The 24,667-nt window shown below is 41.6% G+C and overlaps 1 protein-coding gene across 7 annotated transcripts in view; it reads left to right on the top strand.

The window, feature by feature from the left end:
• R3HDM1 (R3H domain containing 1) overlaps positions 1-24,667 on the top strand; it is a 266,722-nt gene that overhangs the window by 140,724 nt on the left and 101,331 nt on the right. For all 7 annotated transcript variants that reach the window (XM_068245922.1, XM_068245921.1, XM_068245924.1 and 4 more), the window contains 3 exons: positions 3,006-3,114; positions 7,605-7,683; positions 24,336-24,395. In XM_068245922.1, the coding sequence (XP_068102023.1) occupies positions 3,006-3,114; positions 7,605-7,683; positions 24,336-24,395 (248 nt within the window). The remainder of the gene's footprint in view (positions 1-3,005; positions 3,115-7,604; positions 7,684-24,335; positions 24,396-24,667) is intronic.

Below are 24,667 nucleotides of genomic sequence, written 5' to 3'. Positions count from 1 at the left end.
CTCTCTTCACTCTCTCTTCTCTTGCTCCTCTCTTAACGCTCTTCTCTTTTTATGACTTTTTTCTGTGCCCTTCTCCCATTCCTCCTTATTTTCATCCCCCCTCTTCCCCCCATTCTTTTCTCTCTTCTTACTCCTCTCTTGCTTATCTCTTCATGCATCTTTTCATTCATGTTTTGTCCAGACGCCAATGCTCTATAAATGCAGATTTGATAAGCCTATTATGTGCCCCCCTGTGCTTCCCTTGTATGTGCAAGTGGTGACTCAATATATATATATAATTTTTTTTATTTTTTTATGGAAGTAAAGTATGGTAACTTTTAAAAAGTCTGAACTTACGAAGCACAAAGTTCTTGGTGGTTTCTGTTACTTGAGGATCGTGCTTTAGATACATCTTTAGTTGCTTACTATTGTGCCCCTGTGATACGGGGGTTCAACTCTTATGCTTCCTTAATTGCAACTAACCCTCTTGTCACTGCAGAATTATCAACACTCACGGCTGTTTCACACCGGCAGCAATTTTGTGGTGAATGCGCTGCACTTCATTCCCTGAATGAGGATTGCAAACACAATTGTGACAAAATCACCACAGTTTTAACATAGTGATTTTCAGTGTAAAATGGCCCTCAGTAAAGGATTTTGACCGCTTTATGGCTGTATGAGCGGATTAATAGCAGATTAAATTTAATGTCTGTAGATTTAACGTCATGCATCTTGATTGGACCAGTGGCATAGCATCATATAAACTAAAATGCATGTGACTGGAGATCTCAGACCTGGAGGAGGATTTGGGATTATTGGTCGATATTAGGCTAAGCAACTGTATTCAATGCCAAGCAGCAACTGCTAAAGCAAGTAATAATTTGGGATGCATTAATAGGGGAATATTTTATAAGTGGTCAGAAACTTGTAAATAACTCATGAAAGAATAAAATTTAAAACCAAGCACACCATTGTTTTTCTTGTGAAATTCTCAATGAGTTTGATGTCACATGACCCTCTTCCTATTGAAAAAACAAACATTGGATTTTAAAATGGTCCACTTCAAAATGGCCGCCATGGTCACCACCCGTCTTGAAAAGTTTCCCCCCTCACATATACTAATGTGCCACAAACAGGAAGTTAATATCACCAACCATTCCCATTTTATTTAGGTGTATCCATATAAATGGTCCACCCTGTATACAAAAACATTGCGCCTGATTGGGAACTGTTTATGCGGCGCATGAGATATTCACATAAAAATGTAACTAGTTGTCAACGAGATGCTGCCAATTCTGAGCTGACTCAAGTTTTATGTTAATTTGATTAAAGTTCAGCAATTGCTCCATTTGATTGGTCTATTTTCAAGATGTGTACTTTTGCCCAAGGTGAGAGGAAGGAATATTGGAGGCTGACATGTTTATTACCTTTTAAATCATGCACATTGCCTGGCTAATACTTTAAACCATAGACCCTGAACAAGCATGCAGATCAGATGTCTACGACAAATCTGACAAGAGTAGCTGCATGCTTGTTTCAGGCCCTACTGACCAGAAAGACCAGCAGGACTGCAAGGCAACGGACAGTAAATATAGAAGCTTAGATAGGTCTCACACCTCGAGTTCCTTTTTATACCTTTAACTCCACTGGTAAGAGTCTCTGCCTCAGCAATGTCTGCTTTTTAGTTTTTTTGCCACATCCTGGCAGTGGTTTCCTTGACTGCTAGGAAATCTTCTCAGCTGTCAAGTAGTGCCCGAGGATCGATGCGAGTCACCATGCTGAGCAATATCTGACTCATGCCAAATGCCGTGGTCCAAGGTATATGTGAGACTCGAGTGTGATTGTTTATGAGATGTTATTTCTGGTTGAGCGGACGCTGTACAGAACGCCTTCTTGGACTGTTGTTTGGGTGATTAATTTGCACTTATACTGTTGTTAAATTTTTATAAATGGTTTCTGATGTTCAGCCTATTCTCTATCTGTAACGCTGATATAGAGCAGTTGCAGCTTTTCTCATGGTCAAGCCAAACTTTCCTGGTACTGGGGCTTCCTCATCTCCCATAGAAGCCTAAGAGCTGGAATGTGGTTGCTGGAACAAAATACTTTCCTTCTCAACTTCTTAACGGGGAACCAATCCAACCAATCCTGACCTGATCTTGTCGGTTTGTTTTGGTTACCGTCATACTATCCCAGGAAAACAAACCGATAGATAGATATTTGTTCTACTTATACCTGTATAGCATATGTACTGTACTTTTTTTCACATTTTGATTTAAATCAATTTTATATACTAAATAGAAAATATTTTCTATCTTTACTGCTATTGTTTGAAGCCAATCCTGATGTAATTTCCTCCCTTACTTTTTTTATGTCCTCTCTGTAAAATGTTGTATGCATTGCCCTCCTTCCCACTGAGCTCTGCACTAGAAACTGCGTTGTCATATCTAGTTTGCTTTATAAACACAAGTGAGCAGAACATAGATCGTATTTCAGCAGCTTTTTATGCCGGGAATGCACGATGCGTTTTTGCGTTCGTTTTTGCCGTCGTTTTCCATAGACTCTACTCTCGATTCTCCTTAATTCCTTATCTTTTCTTATCAATTTACATTCACTTGAATGAGGAGAATCAAAGCGAAAGTAGAATCAACCAGATCAGACGGGTTGGAGTTTATCTATCGAGCCCATCTATCTAAAGTAAAAGATTAACTTGTATTCCCAGCATTAGCCTTGTTTCGCACTGAACTGCCCTCAGCCAATCAGCAAGGAGCCCCAGGGGCCGGGTCAGGATGTACACTACATATTAAACACAAAGCAGTTGGCAATAAGAATTTGATGTTATGGCTGACAATTCCGCTTTAAAATGAAACGTTATGGAGAGGCTCTGTAGGCCTTTTGTCCTGGTCCAGATCATGAACCATCCACAGAGTGCCGTATGGGATTCTAAAGGCCTTTTTTGTGGATTTTTTTTATGTGAGTTTACAATGCTTGTAAGAGGGCAGATTTTAAATGCTGCTTTTCATCTCCAGGAACCGATACCGGTCCAGCTCGCACCATCACCGGGAAAAGAAGAAAAAAATCTGAAAGAGGAAACTGACAAAGGAAGTGAAAAGTCCGGCCGTAAAATTTTGTCACGAGGTTGGTGATTTGTAATACTAAAAGTTGGGGAGGGAAAGTTAATTTAGCCATCTGTAGTATAGTGTTCTTTCACATGAGCAGTGGGACTGACCACATTACACTGGTCTGCTAGGTATCGACTGCCGTTCGGTTGCCTAATACTGCTATGGAATGGCATTGCTGGTAACCACAAAGCGTGCCAGTGGTTGACACATGGTGTGTGTGGTTACTGTGCAGTCTCACTTGCACGCATGAGTGTGGAAGCATCGGTCCACCACCCATCCTAGATATCCTAAATAGCCCAAAATGTACTGACATGCAGTAAACCCACTGATGCCAACTGTTCGTATGAAGGGTCTTTTAACCCATCCCTAGGCGGAGATGCCCTATATTATCTAGTAGCTTAGTGTTTGGTGAAAGGCCAGCATAATGTCATTTAAGTTAATTTAACATTTTTGATGTGATGGCACTATATGCAGATGCAGAGTTTTTAAAGTCAGTTGTGCTTAGAGCAGGGGTCCTCAAACTACGACCCATGGGCCGAGTGTGGCCCACCAAGGCTTTTTCACTGGCCCACCCCAACACAAAATGTATAACTTATAGATGCAGCCCGCATATAGAATAGCAGTGCTGGCACCACCCATCCACATACTGTAGAAGCCGGCGAACAGTAATTCGTTGGCTTCCAATCCAATTCTGCATCAGGTGACACTGCTGTCCAACTGGATGACAGGTTCTCACCTGGGTATGCTTCACTGTCTGGTGCACAGTTGTTCTACAGGCGCCGTGTGACTGAATGGCTGCTGCTGGGAGGTCTCCTACGGGCATGACGGGGGGAATCAATACCTAGATTCAACGTAATGTTTTTCTACATCATTTTATGTATGTTTTGGCCCCCCAGCAGTTTGAAATATGTTGGCCCGGCCTTCGACCGAAAAAGTTTGGAGACCCCTGGCTTAGAGTAACTGAAAGGACAACTGCAGTGAGAGGGATATGGAGGCTGCCATATTTATTTCCTCTTAAACGATACCAGTTGCCTGGCCGTCCTGCTGATTCTTTTTCCTCTAAAGCCCAATCTACACGATACGATTCTTTGTACGATTCAATTACTATTTACGATTCGATTAAATCCAACATGTCCGATCGGGATTCGATTCAGTTCAGTTCGGTTTGCAATTGCAAAACAATGGCAAATCGAATTGCATCGAATCGAATCCCGATCGGACATGTCGGATTTAATCGAATCGTAAATAGTAATTGAATCGTACAAAGAATCGTATCGTGTAGATTGGGCTTAATACTTTTAGCCATATACCCTGAACAAGAGTCAGATCAGATGTTTCTGACAAAAATCTAACAAGATTAGCTGCTTACTTATTTCTGCTGTAATTCAGACACTACTGATGCCAAAGAGATCAGCAGGACTGTCAGACAACTGGTATTGTTAAAAAGGAATTAACTATGGCAGCTTCTGTATATCGCTTGCTTCCCTTTAGTTTCAATCTTTTTTATTGTATAAAACAACAACCAAAAAGTAACATTCTACATCCGAATCACATGGTCAAGTACCCACAGTCATAAATGACAGCATATACAGCAGAATCAAAAGCAATAAACAAAAGCTGACACGTGCTTAACCACTTCACCACCAAGGTAGCGTGTATCTACTCCCCTTTTAACATCATTTCCCCACCTGGGGCGTAGATACACGCACCCCCTCTCGCTCGTGCACGCCGCCAGCCGCTCGCCTGGAGATCGATGAACGGGAAAACTGTTCCTGTTCGTTGATCTAACTCCCCGCAGAAATGATTGGCATGCTTCCGTGAGAAGCTGTGCGATCATTGTGAAGAAGTTTCCCAGCCTCATAACACTTGTATTCACAAAAAATTACTGTGGCCATCTTGTGGCCAAAAAGTATAACTACATCCAAAAACATTTCATATATAAATACATAGTTTTATATTATAAATTAACTCATTACCTCCCACACTCCCCAATTTTTTTTTATTTTTTTCTTGTAATAAAAAGAAAAAAAATACATAAATAGTTACCTTAGGGACTGAACTCTTTAAATATTTATGTCAAGGGGGGTATAACACTGTTACTTTATAAACTATGGGCTTGTAATTAGGGATGGACTCAAAACTGAAAAAAATGCACCTTCATTTCCAAATAAAATATTGGCTCCAAACATTGTGATAGGGACATAATTTAAACGGTGTAATAACCGGGACAAATGGGCAAATACATTTCATGGATTTTAAATACAGTAGCATGCATTATTTAAAAACTATAAAGGCCGAAAACTGAAAAAATGTTTTTTTTTCCCCATTTTTTTCCTATTTTCCCATTAAAACACATTTAGAAAAAAATTATTCTTGGCACAATGTCCCACCTAAAGAAAGCCTAATTGGTGGCGAAAAAAACAAGATATAGTTCATTTAATTGCGATAAGTAATGATAAAGTTATAGATGAATGAATGGACGGAGCGCTGAAAGGTGAAAATTGCTGTGGTGCTCAAGGGGTAAAACCCCTCAGTTGTGAAGTGGTTAATGGTATCTCAAAACATTTCACTGAACTTGGTTCCCTTTAATAGGATCTCAATGACCACCTCTACCAGACATCTTCGTGATACTGAAGTGACCTGAAAGAAAAAAAGTCAGATGCTTACCTATGGAGAGAGAAGGCTGTGGATCCTATAAGCAGTGTTCCCCAACCCTTTCCTCAAGGCCCACCAACAGTGCATGTTTTGTATAGATCCACAGAGGTAGTTAATCAGCTCTGCTGCAACACTAATTACTCCGCCTGTTATTGTGTGTGGTTTCCTGCAAAACGTGTACTGTTGGTGGTCCTTGAGGACAGGGTTGGGGAACTCTGCTTATAGAGCACAGGTGGTGAACTCTAGGCCTGGAGGGCCAGATCCATGCCAGTGTTTAGGATGGGCTGAGAAAGAGAGGAATGTGTTCTACCTGATGGACCACACCTTTACTGATTTACTCCCATCAATTAATTTGAGCTGTGTGAGGACCTTGGCCTTCAAAGGATCAGTTTGACATCTATGCTGTAGAGCCTTCCCGGTCCTCTCTTGGTTTCCTTGTTCAAGCTCTGTCACCCTCGTTGCAGGTATTTTACTAACTGGTTAAATACACCTCTAGGGACCCTCGGAAGGCATTGGAAGCACTCGTGTCCCCGAATTCTTCATACTGTGCATGCAAGAGTGCTTGCGCATGTGCAGTATGGAGCTGCCCATCTTCAGATGCACTTTGGGACACAAATGCTTTTGATGCCTTCCAAGGGCCCCTGGAGGCAACAAATTCAAATGGGGACAGTGCTGGAAGGATGACACCCAAGTGAGGACCAGGAAGGCTCTAGGGGACCCAGAGACTTCTCTCTCCATAGGGGAGTGTCTAACTCCTCCCTTCCTGTCAGTTTAGTATTGCAAAGAAAATCTGAAGGCAAAAAAATAACCTGTACTTGCTTATGGAGAGGGAAAGTTCTCGGTACTGTAGAGTCTTCCTGTTCTTCTCATGGTTCCCTTGTTCCAGCAATGTCAACGAGGGGTTTACACCCTCCGTCGCTGTAGGCTCCAGAAATCTTCGGGAGCGCAAATGCTCCCAACGAGAGGCGGCTCAGAACTGTCGCTCTCGGGCTTCTGTAGACTTCCGGAGCCTTCCCATGTCGTCACAGAGCATTGTTCGACCGATTGGTTGCATACTGCTAACGGGAGCTGACAGTGCTGGAACAAGGAGACCGTGAGAGGACTGGGAAGGCTTTATAGGACCCAGAGCCTTCACTCTCCATAGGCAAGTATCTGGTTTTCTTTTTTAAACTCACTTCAATGTTGCTTTTAACTAGGAGGTCCAGTTCAGGCATGAATCTAGCGTGTGTAAGGGAGCCCCATGACTCGCCTGAAGATCCAGATTTTTAGCAACGCCCGACTTACCCCACCCACTGAAAGCCGCTCAGTCATGCACTGCACGTCATCCCCTCTCCAGAACAACAAACGAGTCACTAGCCTCTAGGCTACTGGCGCGTCTGTACAGAACTCTTACTTAAAACTGTTCCTTGAGGGCTTGAGTTCTTATCCCTGCAGGTAACAGTCCTTGAGTCCGTGTATGAGGCTTAAACTCCTAATCATCACAGGAAGGACAGCTTCGTTCATGTACAGAAGCCTGCTTAATCATTATTGCTTATTTAGCAAAAGTGGCCTAAATTAAACATACTTTTAAAATAGGAAAATGAAGCCAGACCAGAAAGTACCAACATTGCTCCATGTCTAGTTATGGGTAATTAGAAGGCATCGCTTATTAGTTGGTCATCTTGGCTCTCCAGAAAGGTAACGATGACCTGTACCCAGGACCAAACTGGCTCAGGGCTGTTGTAGAACTCATGTGTGTGTCCTGCATACTGCAGAGACGTGACAAGGCGCTCATTAATTTATAAACAGCAGAAGGTTGCATGTGTGAAAAGCTGTTCCCTCACCGTGTCATTGCTGTCGTCCTTGTTGCAGACTCCAGCCAGGAATACACAGATTCCACCGGTATAGACCTCCACGAGTTTCTGGTGAACACACTGAAGAGTAACCCCAGGTGAGATCCGTTAATTGCATTCTATCACTGGGACAATGTAACATTGTCATCCTTCAGAGACTTGGCATAGACCATCATCTGTTATGCAGAACTTGTATGTAACCATCTGTAACTGATTATTATTTAACGGCAGCTGAGCACCGGTACTGAACTGGACGTGACTGGATAGTGTACCAGTTAAGGCCTCTGCCTCTGACACAGGAGACCTGGGTTCATATCTCCGCTCTTCCTGTTCGTTAAGCCAGCACCTTTTCAGTGAGGAGTCCTTGGGCTAACCTTCCAAACACTGCTACTGCCGATATAACACGCCCTAGTGGCTGCAGCTCAAGAGCTTTGAGTCCTTCAGGAGAAAATTGCAATATAAATGTTATATGTCTTATCTATTTTTTTGTTTTAAATGTACCTCCCCACAAGAAGGCTTCATAGTGGTGTGTGCCTTTGGCGGGGTTTGGAGCAAGCCTCACTGCTTCTCCCCCCGTCTGGCTGCATCTTCTGAATTTTGTTCCTGGCAGTGTCTCGAGTGTGCTGCAGTGCATGCTGGGAGAATATAGTCCATGGATGTGAGTACAGAGATTGCTTGCATCCATGGACTACGTCTCCCGGCATGCTTTGTACCAATACATAATTTGATAGATCCTGTTAGATGGAGGAGATGGTGCATTCCATGAGGGTTAGAAGGGCAGCACCGTGTAGTGTAGGTAAGTAGTGAGGCTCACACCAAACGCCATCCCCCAAAGAGGTAGATTCACTCCGCGAAATATTACTGTCTCCCTTTAAAACCAAACTAAGCCCAATATTGAGCATGGAAAATGCTCAAAGCTGCCAAACCGAGCTTGTAAATTTCAAAAATCTACCTATTTGTACCTACAGGTGAAACTCACAAAGCTAGAATATTGTGCAAAAATCCATTTATTTTAGTGATTCAACTTAGGTGAATCTAATGCATGAAATAGATTCATTGCATGCAAAGCGAGATATTTCAAGCCTTTGATATAATTTTGATGATTATGGCTTACAGCTTATGAGAACCCCAAAATCAAAATCTCAGACCATTCGAATATTGTGAAAAAGGTTCAATATTCTAGGCTCAAAGTGTCAGACAAGTGTCAGACTCTAATCAGCTAATTCATCCAAAACACCTGCAAATGGTTCCCATTTCATACACATAATCACCCCACACCTAACCCAACATGTTTCACCCACATTCATTTTAGGGGGCTTCATCAGAAGACATATAAAGTTCTAATATTGTTAAGCAACGATACATAAACGTTCATAATGTAATTTGCAGTATAATAAAGCCTCATGGCTATGAGCATTCAGGACTTAAATGATCTTCTGGTTACATCTTGTTGCCATGTAGCACAGGGGACCTTCAGGAGTCTGAGTCCATTCCTCTATTGGTCTAAACGACACTTGCAGCATAACCTATAAAATATTATGGAGTGTTGTCTTATTAGTATTTAGGCTGATGAGTATGAGTACACTGCAACATATTTTTACAATATGATGTACACAGAATACATTTGCTACTCCCCCCTTTAAGGAAAGTTACGTGACCATCTGAGTAGCCATGGGAAGACTTTTACCCCCTAAAAAGCAAAATCCGAATGATCTGGCACAGATAAGTAAACTGTGTACCTGTACACTGCTGACAGCAAAGCCTGTGTAGTATGTCATGCACGTGTGCTGTGTAATAGACCATTAATTAAGCAAAATACACAAATGAGAATTGTCACCTTTCGGGGATTGAGAAATGATCGCTCGATGACAATTCGTGGAATGATGCTGTACAGACCCATACCTAGCCTTAAGGCTAGTGATGTGTCCTGTTATTATGGAGGGGGCGGAGGGACGATGGAGCAGCTTCAGTTGGTCGGCGGGGCTAGTAAAAAGAATTGTGAACAGTCATGCTTGGGCATCAGGGATCGTTCAAAATCCGACAGGATGTATGTTTAACGATGCTCGAGCAATATTGATCAGCAGCCACTGTACACACATAACAATCGTTGGCTGAACCAATCATTTGCTGCCGTTTCAGATGTCAGTTATCACATGTGTACGTAGCTTTTTTTTTTACGTATTTGACAGATGTATTTTAAAGGACAACTACCAAAGTTAACTGAAATGCTAAATTCCACATAAATTTCCAGTAATTACTAGCAAATAGCAACACAAAGGCTTTTTTTTTATCTTTGTAGAGAACAGTTTTTACTATGGGCATTACTATGGAGGACTGTGTCCAGCACATCCAGCATACAGAAACAATCTTCACTGCCTGCAATACTGTGACTAAAATTTCTTCAAAATGATTAAAAGCAGAAATATAGCATCAAACAGTGTGTGATTAACTCATCAGCTGTTCCTGTGTGTCCTCTGCCTCATGCAGTTCTAATGTAAACCGAGATTGCAGCTTATTCTGAATAGGGGGTGTAAGCATGCAAGTACAGAAATTAAGTGCAGGTCCTTCTCTTCAGAGCTGTTCTCACATGATCTGTGAGAAAGCAGTGTGTTTGGGCAGGGCAGAAACAAACAGTAGATCATTCCTCTGTGAATAGTGACAGAGAAATGGCACCTATCTACATGGTAAAGCTCTGGCCTGGCTGACTTTGTTACAGAAAGCTGATACACAAGGCATTCCTTTGACGCAGGCTGTGATAAGAGACTTATGAAAAGCTTTCTATTGTTACTGGATAAAATCTCTATAGGTAGGTGTGTGGAGTTTTCAGAATGACCATTTCTTTGATAATTCCTCTTTAAGCTGAACATATATACTATACTGTATGTACATATACCTTTAAATGGCTCCTGGGTCCGTTGAGAATGTTTACTGTATAACCTGACTTGTTTGGCCCAGTGATGGATTGCTCCTGTCGATTGAGTCTTCTGTACAGTGTTTGCCTCTTGCTGCTGCAGTCATTGCAGAAAGCAGAGTGAGCTGCAAGGTGATAGCGACTTGTCATTGAGATCTCCCACAAATCTCCAGGGAGCCTTCTTCGAGAAGGACAAGTAAAGATCAGCTGAGAACCAGAGTTGGAAGGGTAACCTTGAAGAAGGTGCGTCATGCAAGCTACTCCAGGGACTTCACCATCCCTGCAGCTCTCTTTTGCTGGCCTCTCTGAGCACAGGACAAGCCCACCGCTGCAATTTCACAGAAATGTCATTATGACACTTAAATTGAGTGTAGGTAAATGTATTATGAACAGCTGGTGGGGAGACATCTGCAAGTCCTTGAATGCACGTCTTTGCTGCAAGGACCTACAATGGTCTTCACACTGGCGTCTCTGTGAAATGGAAGAGATTGCGTTCTCCAAAAAACTGGAAAACCCAGAAGTTTGGTTTCAAGACCTTTGATGGTTGGAGACACTTACTGTATTTTTTGGACTATAAGACTCACTTTTTCTCCCTAAAAGTGGGGAAAAAATGTCAGTGCGTCTTATAGTCCAAATGCAGGGAGTTCCTGACTTGTGATCACCTGCCAATACGAACCTCCAACCCACTGGCAGAGGAGGAAACGGGGACAAATGGAGGACACAGGGGGACACAAGAGGTACAAAGGGGCATAACCAACAAGATGCCCCTTCACCATGGATGCACCAGGTTTAGAATATTTTTTCCCCCTGAGTTTTTGTCCACGACCTGGGTGCGTCTTATGTCCGGGATCATCTTATAGTCTGAAAAATACAGTAATTAAGAGCTGGTAACTTTAAAGGGAACCCGAAGTGATATGGAGGCTGACATGTTTATTTCCTTGTAAATAATTCAGATTGTCTGGCTGCCCTGCTGATTCTGCTGTTAAGCCACAGACCCTGGACAAGCATGCAGATCAGATGTATATGACAAATCTGATAAGATTAGCTGCATGTTTATTTCAAGTGTGTGATTTAAAGAGACACTGAAGCGGAAAAAAATGATATAGTGAATTGGTTGTGTACTATGAATAATTACTAGAAGATTAGCAGCAAAGAAAATATTCTCATACTTTTATTTTCAGGTATATAGTGTTTTTTTCTAACATTGCATCACTCTATAATATGTGCAGATTACACAACACTCAGCATTCAAAATGAGTCTTTCAGAGCAGTCTGTGAAGTAATGACCGCTCCTCTAGCAGAGGAAAAGTAAATAGTCCAGGAACAGTTGAGATAATAAAAGTCAGCTAACAGCCCTCTCCACGACTAACTTAGTCGGAGAGCTTAATGGCTTGTTTGCATAGAGATAACAACTGGAGTTTCTCAACTCTTCCTGTACTGGAAACAATTACACTGATGTATCTGATCTTAATGGTTTATTCCTTAGCTACACATACAAATCATCATATCATCATTTTTTTTTTTTGCTTCAGTGTCTCTTTAAGGTGGCCACACACCATACAATTTTTTTTAAATTTCTTTACAATTCAAAGATCACAATCAATTTTTCTGATTGGTCAAATTCTTCAAATGTTACAATGTACCACACACAAGATTGAAAACCCTGAGAAAATTGAATCTGCATATATATATATATATATATATATATATATATATATATATATATATATATATATATATATATATATATATATATATATATATATATATATATATATATATATATATATATATATATATATATATAATGGGAAATGCCATTAGATGTCTTGCTCGAATAAAACAACGTTTTTGATTTTTCAGGAAATGTTATAGTTTTTATTGAATTGCCATCAAATAAGATGAATTTATTGTTTGATGTGTGGCCACCTTAACCCTACTGACCAGAAAGATCAGTAAGACTGCCAGGCAACTGGTATTGTTCAAAAGGAAATAAATATGGCAGCTTTAATAGGTCTCTCGCGTGAGGTTCCTTTTAAAGAGACTCTGTAACAAAATTTTCAGCCTCATTTCTTCTATCATTTAAGTTCCTATACCTGTTCTAATGTGGTCTGGATTACTGCAGCCTTTTCTAGTTGCACTGTCTCTGTAATATATCTAATCTTCTTTTCTTTGTCAAGCTTTGTCGACCCAGGGAGGAATGGGCTGCCTCTGTTGTAATGAATACAAGTTATGCACGCCCCCTGCAGGCTCTGTGTGCTTTTACTCCTCACTCTCTGCTCTCAGTTTCAGACAAGACTGATGCAGTTTGTGAGGCTGAGAGGGGAGGGAGCTACCCATGTTTAGAAATCCCAGATTGGAGTGCAGATAATTCACTATGTAATAAAAACTTGTAGTATACTGTAACATATATATGTATATATATATATATGTATATATATATATATATATATACACACACACACACACACACACACACACACACACACACACACACACACACACACCTCACTTCCTGGTTAGCGGCAATGTTTTTCGTTTGTAAACACTGCCTAAAACTGGCGATTAAAAGCCAGGATCGTGGTGGGGAGCGGCGGAAACAGCAAAGAGGGAAATTGGGGCTTGCAAATCTCTGAAATAAAACGGTTACTAGAACCTTTTGATTTTCTCTTCCCCACTTCTGCCTCCTGGGTGGGACTAATGAATGAATGAATGGATGAGATTGAACTCCATGTGGGTCACAGAGTGCCGCTTGCAGCTTCGTTATGTCGTCTCTCTCAGCTTTATTGAGACATTATTTACACTCCGCGGTTTCCTCTTTATGCTCTGATAACGCGAGGTCCTCTTAAAACTGATGAGCTGCTAAATCTATTATTTACGCATAATGTGGATTATTTAGTCGCTGGGTTTATAGAGCAATGATGTGCAGTGACCCACGGCCCCCAGTCACATGTCCCGCGTTTGTAGCGTGCGCACCACTTCGCCCCACGTTACTCCTCTCCGCTCGTTCCTCTCTGCTTTCTAAATGAAGTGCCTAATAGTCTTACAGAATGGAAGACATTATCCTTTTATAACACCTCCTTCCTTAAGACATGTATCATGCCATTGTTGCCTGGCAACCAGCCGGTTGGCACTCTGTACTTTTAAAGAGGCGTTGTTGAAGGCTTCGCTCCTGTCTTGCCCATCTGCTCGAGTCGTGCTGTGCTGCTTTTATTATGCAGCCTAGATTCTCAGTAACGAGCCGCCGTTACAGGAATATCGGGTACCCTTTTTTTACACAAACCCTTTTTAATGGTTTAGGGAAAGCGAATACAGCATTCGTATGTGTTCTTCTAGGCGGTTTTTTGAGGAGTTGGTTAGTGTCTAAACTACATGATTTAACTCCAGAAAAATTGTGTCTGTATGCCTGTGTAATGGGGTTGTTGTACAATCATTCATCAGAATCCAATTTATTTTGCCAAGTACAATGGGGGTTGTACCCAGAATTGGTTTTGCCGCATACAGGGTCGGTGGTGATGCCAGATAACATACATGGTCAGGTACAGAAGAATATAAACAGGGTAGGCATAGAGAATTCACATAAATAACCTAATCAGAATTGGAATAATTTATTTTGCCAAGTACAAATGGGGGGGTTGTACACTTAATTGGTTTTGGCTAATATAGGTTCTGGAAGGAGGAGGGGGGATAATGGCCAAGAACCAAGGCTGCCATACTACAGCGCCAACAGTTGCACTTGTCAATCATCTGATATTCCTAAGGAGACATGGGGGTGTGGGTAGAGAGAGGCGAAGGATCAGCAGTGATGACCCAGTTCTTCACAACTGATGCTGCCAAGGATCCCGATTGCTGACATCTGGCCGTGCTGGCCAAGGTGTTCCAGTTCAGAAGGTGGAATGGGGAAGGACTAGAGGGGTAGTCCGACTGCTATGTGAGAGGAGCTGCCATTTGCAACACTTAACTGCTCCTCAGCGAATAAGATGCTACGCAGTCGTTCCTTTGGGGCAGAGCGGGGACTGAGGGGCATAGAGGAGACAAGAGGGGGCACTTTGGAGATTATCGGTGGTGCAGAGCACCGAAAAGCCCTGCCTCGCCAGTTTCTCCATTGTCGCTGGACCATATAGTCCCACTTCCCCACCTGTCAGTGCAGCTGCAAGCCAAGCGGCGGATGGATATGTTTTGCAGGCGCATCTCCCGAAGTCAGTTGAATACACCTCTTATTAGCTTATTGATCACAGTGAGATGAGTTTTTGGTATAACTTTTATACATGCGTATCCCTGCAACCCAAAAATTTACAGAAGGGTTCCTCCAGGCAAAAAAGTTTGAAAAACTTTTTTTTTTTTTAAGTTAGTACAAGCCTGTCTCACCCACACACACCCAGAAATACAGACGCTAACCTGCTCTGTTCATGATCTTTCTGAATGTGCCCCTTAACCCTTTAACAGCCACAAATGAATTGTCTCACTTTAAGATAATGCACTGCTTTTGTCTTCACCGGAACTGGTCGTGCTGTTAATTCTTGGCTTGCTTTGATCTCTCTCTCCAAGCAGAAAACATAGAAACTGAAAGCAGAAGTCCTTTTATATTGTCTCACACTGCCCCCTGGTGACAAGTGGTCATAAATACACATTACAGCAGTACTAATTAGAAGCTAGGAAATCTAACAAAGAGTAAATAAAAAAAAGTGCTAAAATAAATTGGCCTGGAGCACTTGCAAGCCTCTGAATACTTAGGCTGCTGAAGGGTTAACAATACAATTCTCTGGACTTTGTCATCATGATCAATCAGAAACGATCGTTCGGGACCACTGCTGATCAATACAAACACATTGATGGAATAGATCCAATAAACTGATTGATTCTATTATTATTATTGATTCAATTATCAGCGCTGCGTTATATTTGGGCACTTTATAAATAAATATTAATCTGATTAAATCGATTAGCAGTTTTCCTTTCTGTTAGTGGACTCAAACGATTGATCATTATCAAATCGAACGACCAACCAACCAACCAACCATCCAATCGGGGAATTGTATCATTAATGGCCACCTGCACCCCGAAATGATGCATTGGAACTGGCAATATTCCAGACATCTTTACCCAAATGAAAAACACCAAACTGAACTGATTTATAATTTACATTGGGTTTTGGGGCTTTAAAGGGATACTGTAGGGGGGGTCGGGGGAAAATGAGTTGAACTTACCCGGGGCTTCTAACAGTCCCCCGCAGACATCCTGTGCCCGCGCAGCCACTCACCGATGCCGGAGGCCCCGCCTCTGGTTCACTTCTGGAATTTCAGACTTTAAAGTCTGAAAACCACTGCGCCTGCGTTGCCGTGTCCTCAATCCCGCTGATGTCATCAAGAACGCACAGCGCAGGCCCAGTATGGTCTGTGTCTGCGCAGTACACTCCTGGTGACATCAGCGGGAGCGAGGACACCGGCGTGCAGGCGCAGTGGTTTTCTGACTTTAAAGTCAGAAATTCCAGAAGTGAACTGGAGGCGGGGCCGGAGCATCGGTGAGTGGCTGCACCAACACAGGATGTCTGCGAGGGGACCATTAGAAGCCCCGGGTAAGTTCAGCTTATTTTCCCCCGACCCCCCCCCCTACAGTATCCCTTTAAGGTCTGTCGAAGTGGTTTTATGTCATAGTGACCTTGTGTGACGTCTGTATAGTAGGGATGCCACCAATATAGTAATGCCATCTCAGCAGTGACGCTGCAGCACAGACAGTGTGGCGGAGAGGACTACAGCTCCAGCTATGTGAAGCACACAGCGTAGGCATGCTCCCTAATCTGTTGTTACTACAATTTACCATCTTCCTTGCTCAGTCAAGCTGCCTCTTCTGATATTAATATCCCTCCTCCCGCTCTCCTAAGCTGCAGAGTGTGCCTCCTACACACACTTATAGAACTCCCGACCAATCTCCCAGAGTGGGGAAACTTTGGAATCTGTCAGGTTACTTCCTTTTCAGTCTTCCTCATTGGGGATATTATTTCCCTGTATTACATGTCTTAGAAAGAGCCTGCACCCAATTTGCATTACATTTGCATGCAAGGTGGACTCACTAGACTGTTCTTGATCATCTCTAGTTGTCATTATTCCTTTACTGCTTCAGGACTTAGAGTCTGAAGCCTACAAAATTTCCTCTTTTTTTAGTCAGTCCTTATGGCATAGCTGAAACGCTGCTACCCCGCGGAAAAACAAGGCCTTAATCACCCCGAAATACCCAGGACAAATTGCGGGGCTCCTTCCATGTAGAGGCAGAGCTTTGTGCTTTAGCTCTGCCTCTCCTCGCGTCAATCCACGCTGATCGCTGCCTCCTTCTGCCCCGCTGTCTTCTTTCACTGAGAGGGGCGGGGGAGAGGCGGAGATCCATGCAGTGATTGACATGAATGGAGGCAGAGCTACAGCGCTAAGCTCTGCCTCCCCGGGCAGCAAAATCCATGACCTCTCTGACACTGCAGCTGTTCTTAATAGGTTTTGGGGCTCCATATCAATACAGTGCTTTGGGGCCCCATGTAAAACACGCACTGGGGCCCCAAGCTCCTCAGTTACGCCACTATAGGTAATATACTATGGGGTTGATTCACTAAGTAGCACGAGTAACCTCCTGTTACTCGCCCTATTTAATTAGCGTGCCTTAATTGTCATTGCTCGCATGCTATGCTCTGATTGGCCCAATAGCCTGCCTGTCACGTTTGGCCCTAGTTTGAACCCAGCCTAATACTTAATACAATACTGTGGATAGCTGAAGATGGAGTCTATCACAGCAGCAATCACCCAGCCTTCACTCTTGTGCTATAGGAGCCTGAATCATATTATAGACACTACTTTATTTTCCTGGTTTATATAATGATTTTCCATATACCGAACAATGACCAAGCCGCAATTCTCAGCAGGAGATTACTGTCCTTTCAGCCGAATGTGTTTACAATAAGAAAAGTGAAATACAGCGACATTCCAGTTTACCAAGATTTCCCTGTATGCTGTACATCCATCCATACATTAGTCAGATAATGCTGGGATTATATATGTCAGGCACATATGATGTTACTAAGCTTTTCATTCTGCCTGTTTGCTATCGAAATGTCTAATCAGATGCATAAAAATGACACTTTTGTCATAAAATGAATATAGAGATGGACACTGCACGAGCCTTTATACAATTTCATGCTGTAAACAAAAAAAAACAATTTCAGTCTGATACATGGCTAAGAAATTCTAAACCTTGACAGCAAGCTTAATTTGTGCCCCCCCCCCCCCCCCTTCGTTGGCAACGGTTTTGAGTACTGTTGCCATGAGGCTCTGCAGTAACTACAATTTTGATGCAGGAGTAACTGGCTGTTCTGGGCAAGAGCCGTTGTTAATCATTTTTTAACACCTGTACCAATCCACAGACTGGCCCAAACATTGTTACCCCCATCCCGCAGTTCCTATTAGTAGCACTGTGAGATGACTGTGCTTAATATGCGCATGTAAAAGTAATCAAATTGAAATCTTTTTTGACAATAATCCTTGTAATACATAAGACGTTACTGAAGGACTTAGAGAATAAAATTGCTTATTTTTACAATATTCATTTTTTCAAATTGTTTAGATAATGTTTGCCCATTGTGAAATTTTACCTCAGACTTTTTTACTTTCAGAGATGTCGGTATTTTTACTGTCTGCATGGGGAATCTTTGGAGTGTATTTAAAAAAAAAAAACAAGAAAAACCCTTTTTATTATTACCGTATTATTATTTTACTCTCTGTGAACTAAACCGGAACATCACATGACCTCCCAGAGTGCTCTGGTGCAATAGACTGCATGACATCATAGCCTAGGCTACTTCATCAATTGGAGAGCAGGGTTTTATACCAATATACAGCAATATATAGATATGTTACGACCAGCACCCAAAGTATCCCGACTTCTTTACGGTTTTCTACTATATGTCATTGGGATTAGTCTTCAGATTTCATTAGAATTTTGTGGGTTGACAAACTGACTGTATAATTCACACTGCAATATACCAGTTACCCCGCCTGTGCATATGTCAGGTTATGTCGTGGGACTTGACTAGTAGACAGGTTTGTTAGAAATACCTGTGGGACTTGACTTGAGGACAGGTTTAGTAGAGACCGGTGGGACTTGATTTGAGGACAGGTTTGGTAGAGACCGGTGGGACTTGAGTTGATTTGTTTGTTTGAGATTGATGGGACTTTAGGACAGGGTTTTTAGAGATTGGTGGGACTTGAGAACAGGTTTGTGGCTTGTTTGAGACTGATGTGGAAAATCAATGACGAGAGAATAGACTACTAAACCTGTTTCTTTTTAATGTACCCAAATCCAAGTGTAGCCCGAGTCTGTGTTTTTCCATCAGCCTGTGTCGCTAATGAACGTTCTGAGGCTTTTGGACGGAGCGCGGAAGCTGGGGGCAGGTAGTTAGGCGTTTGATCAGCGAAGGAAGCAGCCTTTCCGAACGGTTTTCATAATTGATGTTCTTGCTCTGCCATTAACCAAACTAATTAATATTAATTTAAATGGTGATTAGGATTGAATTAGCAAGTGAGAAGGCAAGCGGAACATCGGATGTCAGCAGCAGTAGAAACTCTCTTATTTAAACGAGTATTTGGTATCTGTACATTTATGGAACTATTTAACAAAATCAGACTAGTATCGGGCCTTAATGGAAATGTATAGTGGTGTTTTTTTTTTGTCCTAACTTCTTTTGTTTAAAAGAAAAAGATTGTGTGTAATGTGACAAATTCAGTCCCCTCTTCTCCTCCCCTCTGCCACTGAAATCTCTGGCTAGTAACACTTACTCCTCCTCCTGCCCAGACTGAGTTCCCATAAGCCCTTGCTACTGTGCCAAGGCACTCTAAGAAGCTGTGAGCGAGGCTTGTTTAGTTTATAGGAAATTAGAGTGTTAAAACAAAACAAAAAAAGTATTTGGCTTGAGGAATGCTCTATAAACTATATGTAAGGAACACAATTATGCAATGAGTAAAAGTTTATCTCAGATCCAGATTTGATTAGTCCATTTACAATAGACTTTCATAATTAACATAATCCTTTATCATAATAATTAGAATAATTCTCAGTCCTCTCAAATTTACATGTCAATGACCTCCCTACTGGCTCATGTGGTCTTTGGTGCATGTAGATTTGGGCAAGGCGTTTACCGGTAATAAACACAATACTAGCATAGCTGGCACTGGAGTGTGGCTTTTTTTTTTAGATAATAGCTGGCAGTCTTTGGGTTAATTTAGTGCCTGTTTCCAGTACACACGTGTTAATTCCGTTTTTGGAATGCGAGTGTTATGCTCATTGCGAGAACATTTTCATTGTATTCTCTTCCCAACAATACAAAACACATTGATGTTGAATTTCTTCCCATTGTACTACGTTTTATTGGGACTTTGCAATCACACCAAAAATCATAGAGCATGTGCACAGAATATTTCCCACAGTGTTTCTGTGTATTCCAGATAGTTAAAGAGGACCTGTAACCAAGTATTGAAATTCATCCCAATCAGTAGCTTATACCTTGTTTCCCATGCAAAATCTTTACCTTTTCTTGAGTAGATCATCAGAGCGGTGTGTATGGCTGATATTGTGGTGAAACCCCTCCCACAGTGTGATGTCATGACCAGGGCCATGACAGTTTGTTGTCTGTGAACCTTGTTGCATTGTGGGAAATTTGATTCCAACTGCCAAGCAAGCAGTATCTCCCTCTGCATAGAAATCTCTCTAATTGACATTCTGCACAGATCACCTGGCAGGACTAAAGATGCCACCACCAGTGATACATTGCAGAATGTAAATCAGGGAAAGATTTTACAATGGACAAACACTAACTAAATAATCTATAAATTAATATTGTAAAAAATAAGCAATTTTATTCATTGTCATTTTCACTACAGATCCTCTTTAGGTATTATGATGTTTTCTTGAATACCCGGCTGTTATGTTCACGTTCTACTTGCTTGATGTATAGAGTTTTATGTTCCCCTAGCGACACTGCATGCTTTATGTCGGGTAGTGCAATTAACTTTCATTATGGACAATTGCTAAGTGCAGCTGTAAAAAAGGTAATTGGATCGGATGCCTTCGTTAAGGAAGTCCAGGGCTTCCATTCCTCTGGGGCTTGTCACAACCAGACGCTGCAGATGATCTATAGGTAACTAGTGATGATAAACAGAAATTAAACAAAATTCTCCTAACAAGCAAGTTTCCACTGACCCAGGTAGTAAATGAAAAGGAGCCAAACAAAACCAACAGCTGCCGATTAGCTGATCTGATTCAAATGCCCTAAATATAGATGGACCAAGAGGTCCTGGTAAATATTATCCATTAAAGTTACATATAGGTATGTCCCGTTTAGCCCTCATAAGATGCTAATCTTGATATGGGCAAATAGGGCTTTTGGGGACAACTAACTTCTAAATTTATTCAGAGATAGTCGGTACAAAAATCATCCGACTCAAACTCTGAGTCCTCATTTTATGAAAGCACCGACTCGAACTCAGACTCCAGGTACCCAAAATGGCTCCAACTCCTCGACTCCGACTCCTTAGTCTAACTCTAATACTTACCAGAACTGTGGATTTGATACAAAAATATTCTGACTCCTCCGTTTATGAAACCACCAACTCCAAGTACCCAAAATTGCTCTGACTCCTTGACTCTGACTCCATCTCCACAGCCCTGGATGTAGAGACGAGTTTTTGAGTCAGATCATCTAATAATTGAAACATATATATTTTATTATAAACACATTAAACATATTTAAGAAAATGTGCATATAGCTAGAACAGGCACCAGCTGATATAGCCATCACAGAAATAAGTGTTAAAGAGACACTAAAGCGAAAAAAAAAATGATGATTTGTATGTGTAGTACAGCTAAGAAATAAAACATTAGGAGCAGAGACATAAGTCTCTAATATTGTTTCCAGTAAAGGAAGAGTTAAGAGAAACTCCAGTTTGTATCTATGCAAAACAGCCATTGAGCTCCACACTTTTAAAGTTGCAGAGAGCTCCTCTTTTGAAGATTATCTCAACTGTCAGTCACTCTATTTTCTTTTTCTCTGCCAGAGGACAGGTCAAAAGTTTGCAGGGTTGCTCTGTAAAATCTCATAGAATGCTGAATATTGTATAAACTGCAAATATTAGAGAATGATTCAATGTTATAAAAACACTATATAACTGAAAATAAAAACATGAGTGTTTTCTTTGCTTCTAATGTTGTAGTAATTATCCGTACTATACAACCAACACTCATTATTTCATTAAATTTTTTTATATATATATTTTTTTCGCTTCAGTGTCTCTTTAAATACAATCACAATTCTTCGATTACTCCCCTGTATGCTGATTAGTTGACAGCCCGATGGTTAACCAGCAGCTAGCACACCTGAGGCAGCCTTCACACTGCAAACCAGCGTCAGCGACAAAAATAGGCCACCAGGAAACACTGCGTTATTACACGCTTTTCCCTGTTTGGCACTCGTCCAAACAGGAATTAATGTGCTCCTTCCTGCTGCGGGTATGCGGAAGTGCATGGAAACGTATTGTAAAAATACGCAACGTCGCATTGTGAACGTTTAAAAAAACCCTGCGTCGCCATAGAGTAACATGACTTTTGGGCCGACGCACATCACCGCGGGAAGCTGGACCAGCGTCAGATTGAGAGCTTCTGGCGCACCGCATAGCAGGTAATGTGCATTAACCCATTGACTTTCATTAGGGCAGCGTCAAGCTGCAATAAAAATATGCAACACAACGGCTCAGTGTGAAAGAGCCCTAAAGTGAGGAATATGGAGGCTGACATATTTATTTCTTTTTACACAAAACCAGTTGCTCGGCTGTCATGTTGCGCTTTGGCCAGTGGAGTCAAAGCTTCTTATCTGCATGCTCATTCTGGGCCCGTGACTCATAGTATTCGAGGCAAGGCTTCAGCACCGAAGTCAGGCCACTGGCATTGTATAATAGAAAATAAAGATGGAAACCTTCCTATTCCTCTCACTTCAGGTCCCCTTTAAAGGCTTTAATTGGCTCAGTTCCCTCCCAGTCCCAGTGGATAGTACAATGTGCTTATGGTTTATCATGACTGAATTACCTTTTGTCTTCTACATACCTTCTGGGATGAAGCAAAAAGTCAAAAAAGGGGGCCTGGAAATGTGGGCACTCAGAAAAGTCAGTAGTAGAATATCTGTAAATTTTCCGACATTCTACTATTAAAGTGAAAGACAATGGTAAAATATTGGTATTAAATACCAATATTTTATTCTGTAAAAAAAAAACTAAAAAAAAAACTATTTTACCACAGCTAAGCCTATTCTCAAACTGAACCCTCCCACTACCGATGCTTAACCATAACCCCGCCCACCCCTGCAGCAACCTTAACCACCCACCCCCATTGGCTACTGTAATCTTAATTGCGTTCCTCCCCCACCCCCGGCAGCAAACCTCAAGCCTCCTACCCCCTGCGGTTGGCTTACGGGCCCATTGAATTATCGGTAAGCAGGACAAATTGGTGCCCAATATTCCAAAGCCGCCTGCAGAAGTGAGATCATTTTTTTTTTTTTTTTTTTGGTTCAATTCCAGTTTGGCGGATGTTATTATTTGAATGTTTCAGTTCATACGAATTTATCTTATTCAGGTCTACTATTTGTATGTGACCAACTGCATGACTCACAGCATCCCTTTTCTGTTATTATGGCTATTGGGGTCCTTGTAATTACTATTTGTCTAATGTGAACTTTTTTATGTTTTATGTGACATTTGAAATACATGTTTTACCGTTTATTGGTGATAAATGTCCATCCTAGAAATTCACCATCATTTCTGATACTCATCCCCCCCCCAAATAATTCTCTACCACTCCAAGTGTTGTCAACACACCAGATTTGATCTTGGCACAACTTTGTGTCGTTATCCACATAAGGATCTGGAAATTGCTTCGGCGGCCTTGCAGGGTCCCCCTTTATCGAGTTTTTTGTGCTAAATCAAAAACTGGTGTGCTGACAATACATAAACTTGTTGGGACTTTCTTTTTAGGGGGGTGATGGGTGACTGGCCCACGGCTGTGGAGTCAGTACAAAAATCAACTCCAACTTCTCAGTTTATAAAAACTCTGACTCCTGGTACACCAAAATTTTTCCAACGCCACAGCCTTATCAGGGCTATGGAATCCGTACAAAAATCATCTGATTTCGACTCCTCGGTTTATGAAAACCTCAATCTCAAGGTACCCCAATAATGTCTCTGAGGGCTCGTTCACACTGTAGGCGTTTTTGTTCTTTTTTCACACGCAGACGATTTTAAAAATTGCCTGCCAAATGCTTGTGCAATGAACGTCTATGAGAATGTTAATATCAGCGCGGGTCGTGTGCTGTGCGGGCAGCAATGCGGCTCGTGGAAGGTATAGGAGTAATGCAAAACGCTCACAAAATCAATTTGTGCAGCGATTGCGTTCATGTTTTTAAGAATAAATACATTGTATTTATTCTTTTCCGGGTCAAAGAGTTCACTTCTTGACTTGCGTCAAGGAGTGAAAAAATGCAATCACTTATTGAAGCGCTTTACAAAAACCGCAGCTCCCAACCAAGCGCCGGGTGGGGAAAAAAAACTCCTCCAAAAACGACAAGCGCTAACATGAACGGAACGCTATGTGAATGAGGCCTGACTCAGACTCCACAGCCCTGGATTGGCCAATAAATAATGTAGATGACTATTTTGTAGGTTAATATCCTGTATTCTGGCTTCATTTTAAAGATGAAGGACTATGATGACAATCATATAATGTGCTTGTAGTGAAAATAGTCCTCTTGTTTTCTCTTCACAGGGATAGAATGATGCTGCTGAAATTAGAACAAGATATATTAGATTTCATCGCTACCAACGAGTGAGTGTCATGCATTTTTGTGCCCTAATTTTTGGTCTTGTAGTATTTATCTGTGCAATCCAATTGGTTTTGTGGCCATACATTTATAAAAAAAAATTGCATTCAGTTCCTAGCAGATTCGATCACTCTGAAGGAATTTGCCACAAATTGATGCCCTAACCTGTCAGATTAATTGCAACGTCAATCGATTTTCAGTGAAGAATAATCAAAATTGATTGGACCCGATGGAAAATCTGTCAGTTAGGGGCGGTGCAGGAGCGGCGGTAGATTGA

This window comes from Hyperolius riggenbachi, chromosome 7, assembly GCF_040937935.1.
Source record: "Hyperolius riggenbachi isolate aHypRig1 chromosome 7, aHypRig1.pri, whole genome shotgun sequence".
Taxonomy (NCBI): Eukaryota; Metazoa; Chordata; class Amphibia; order Anura; family Hyperoliidae; genus Hyperolius; species Hyperolius riggenbachi.
The sequence above is the reverse complement of the archived record's forward strand: the minus strand, read 5'-3'. Positions and strand labels throughout refer to the sequence as shown.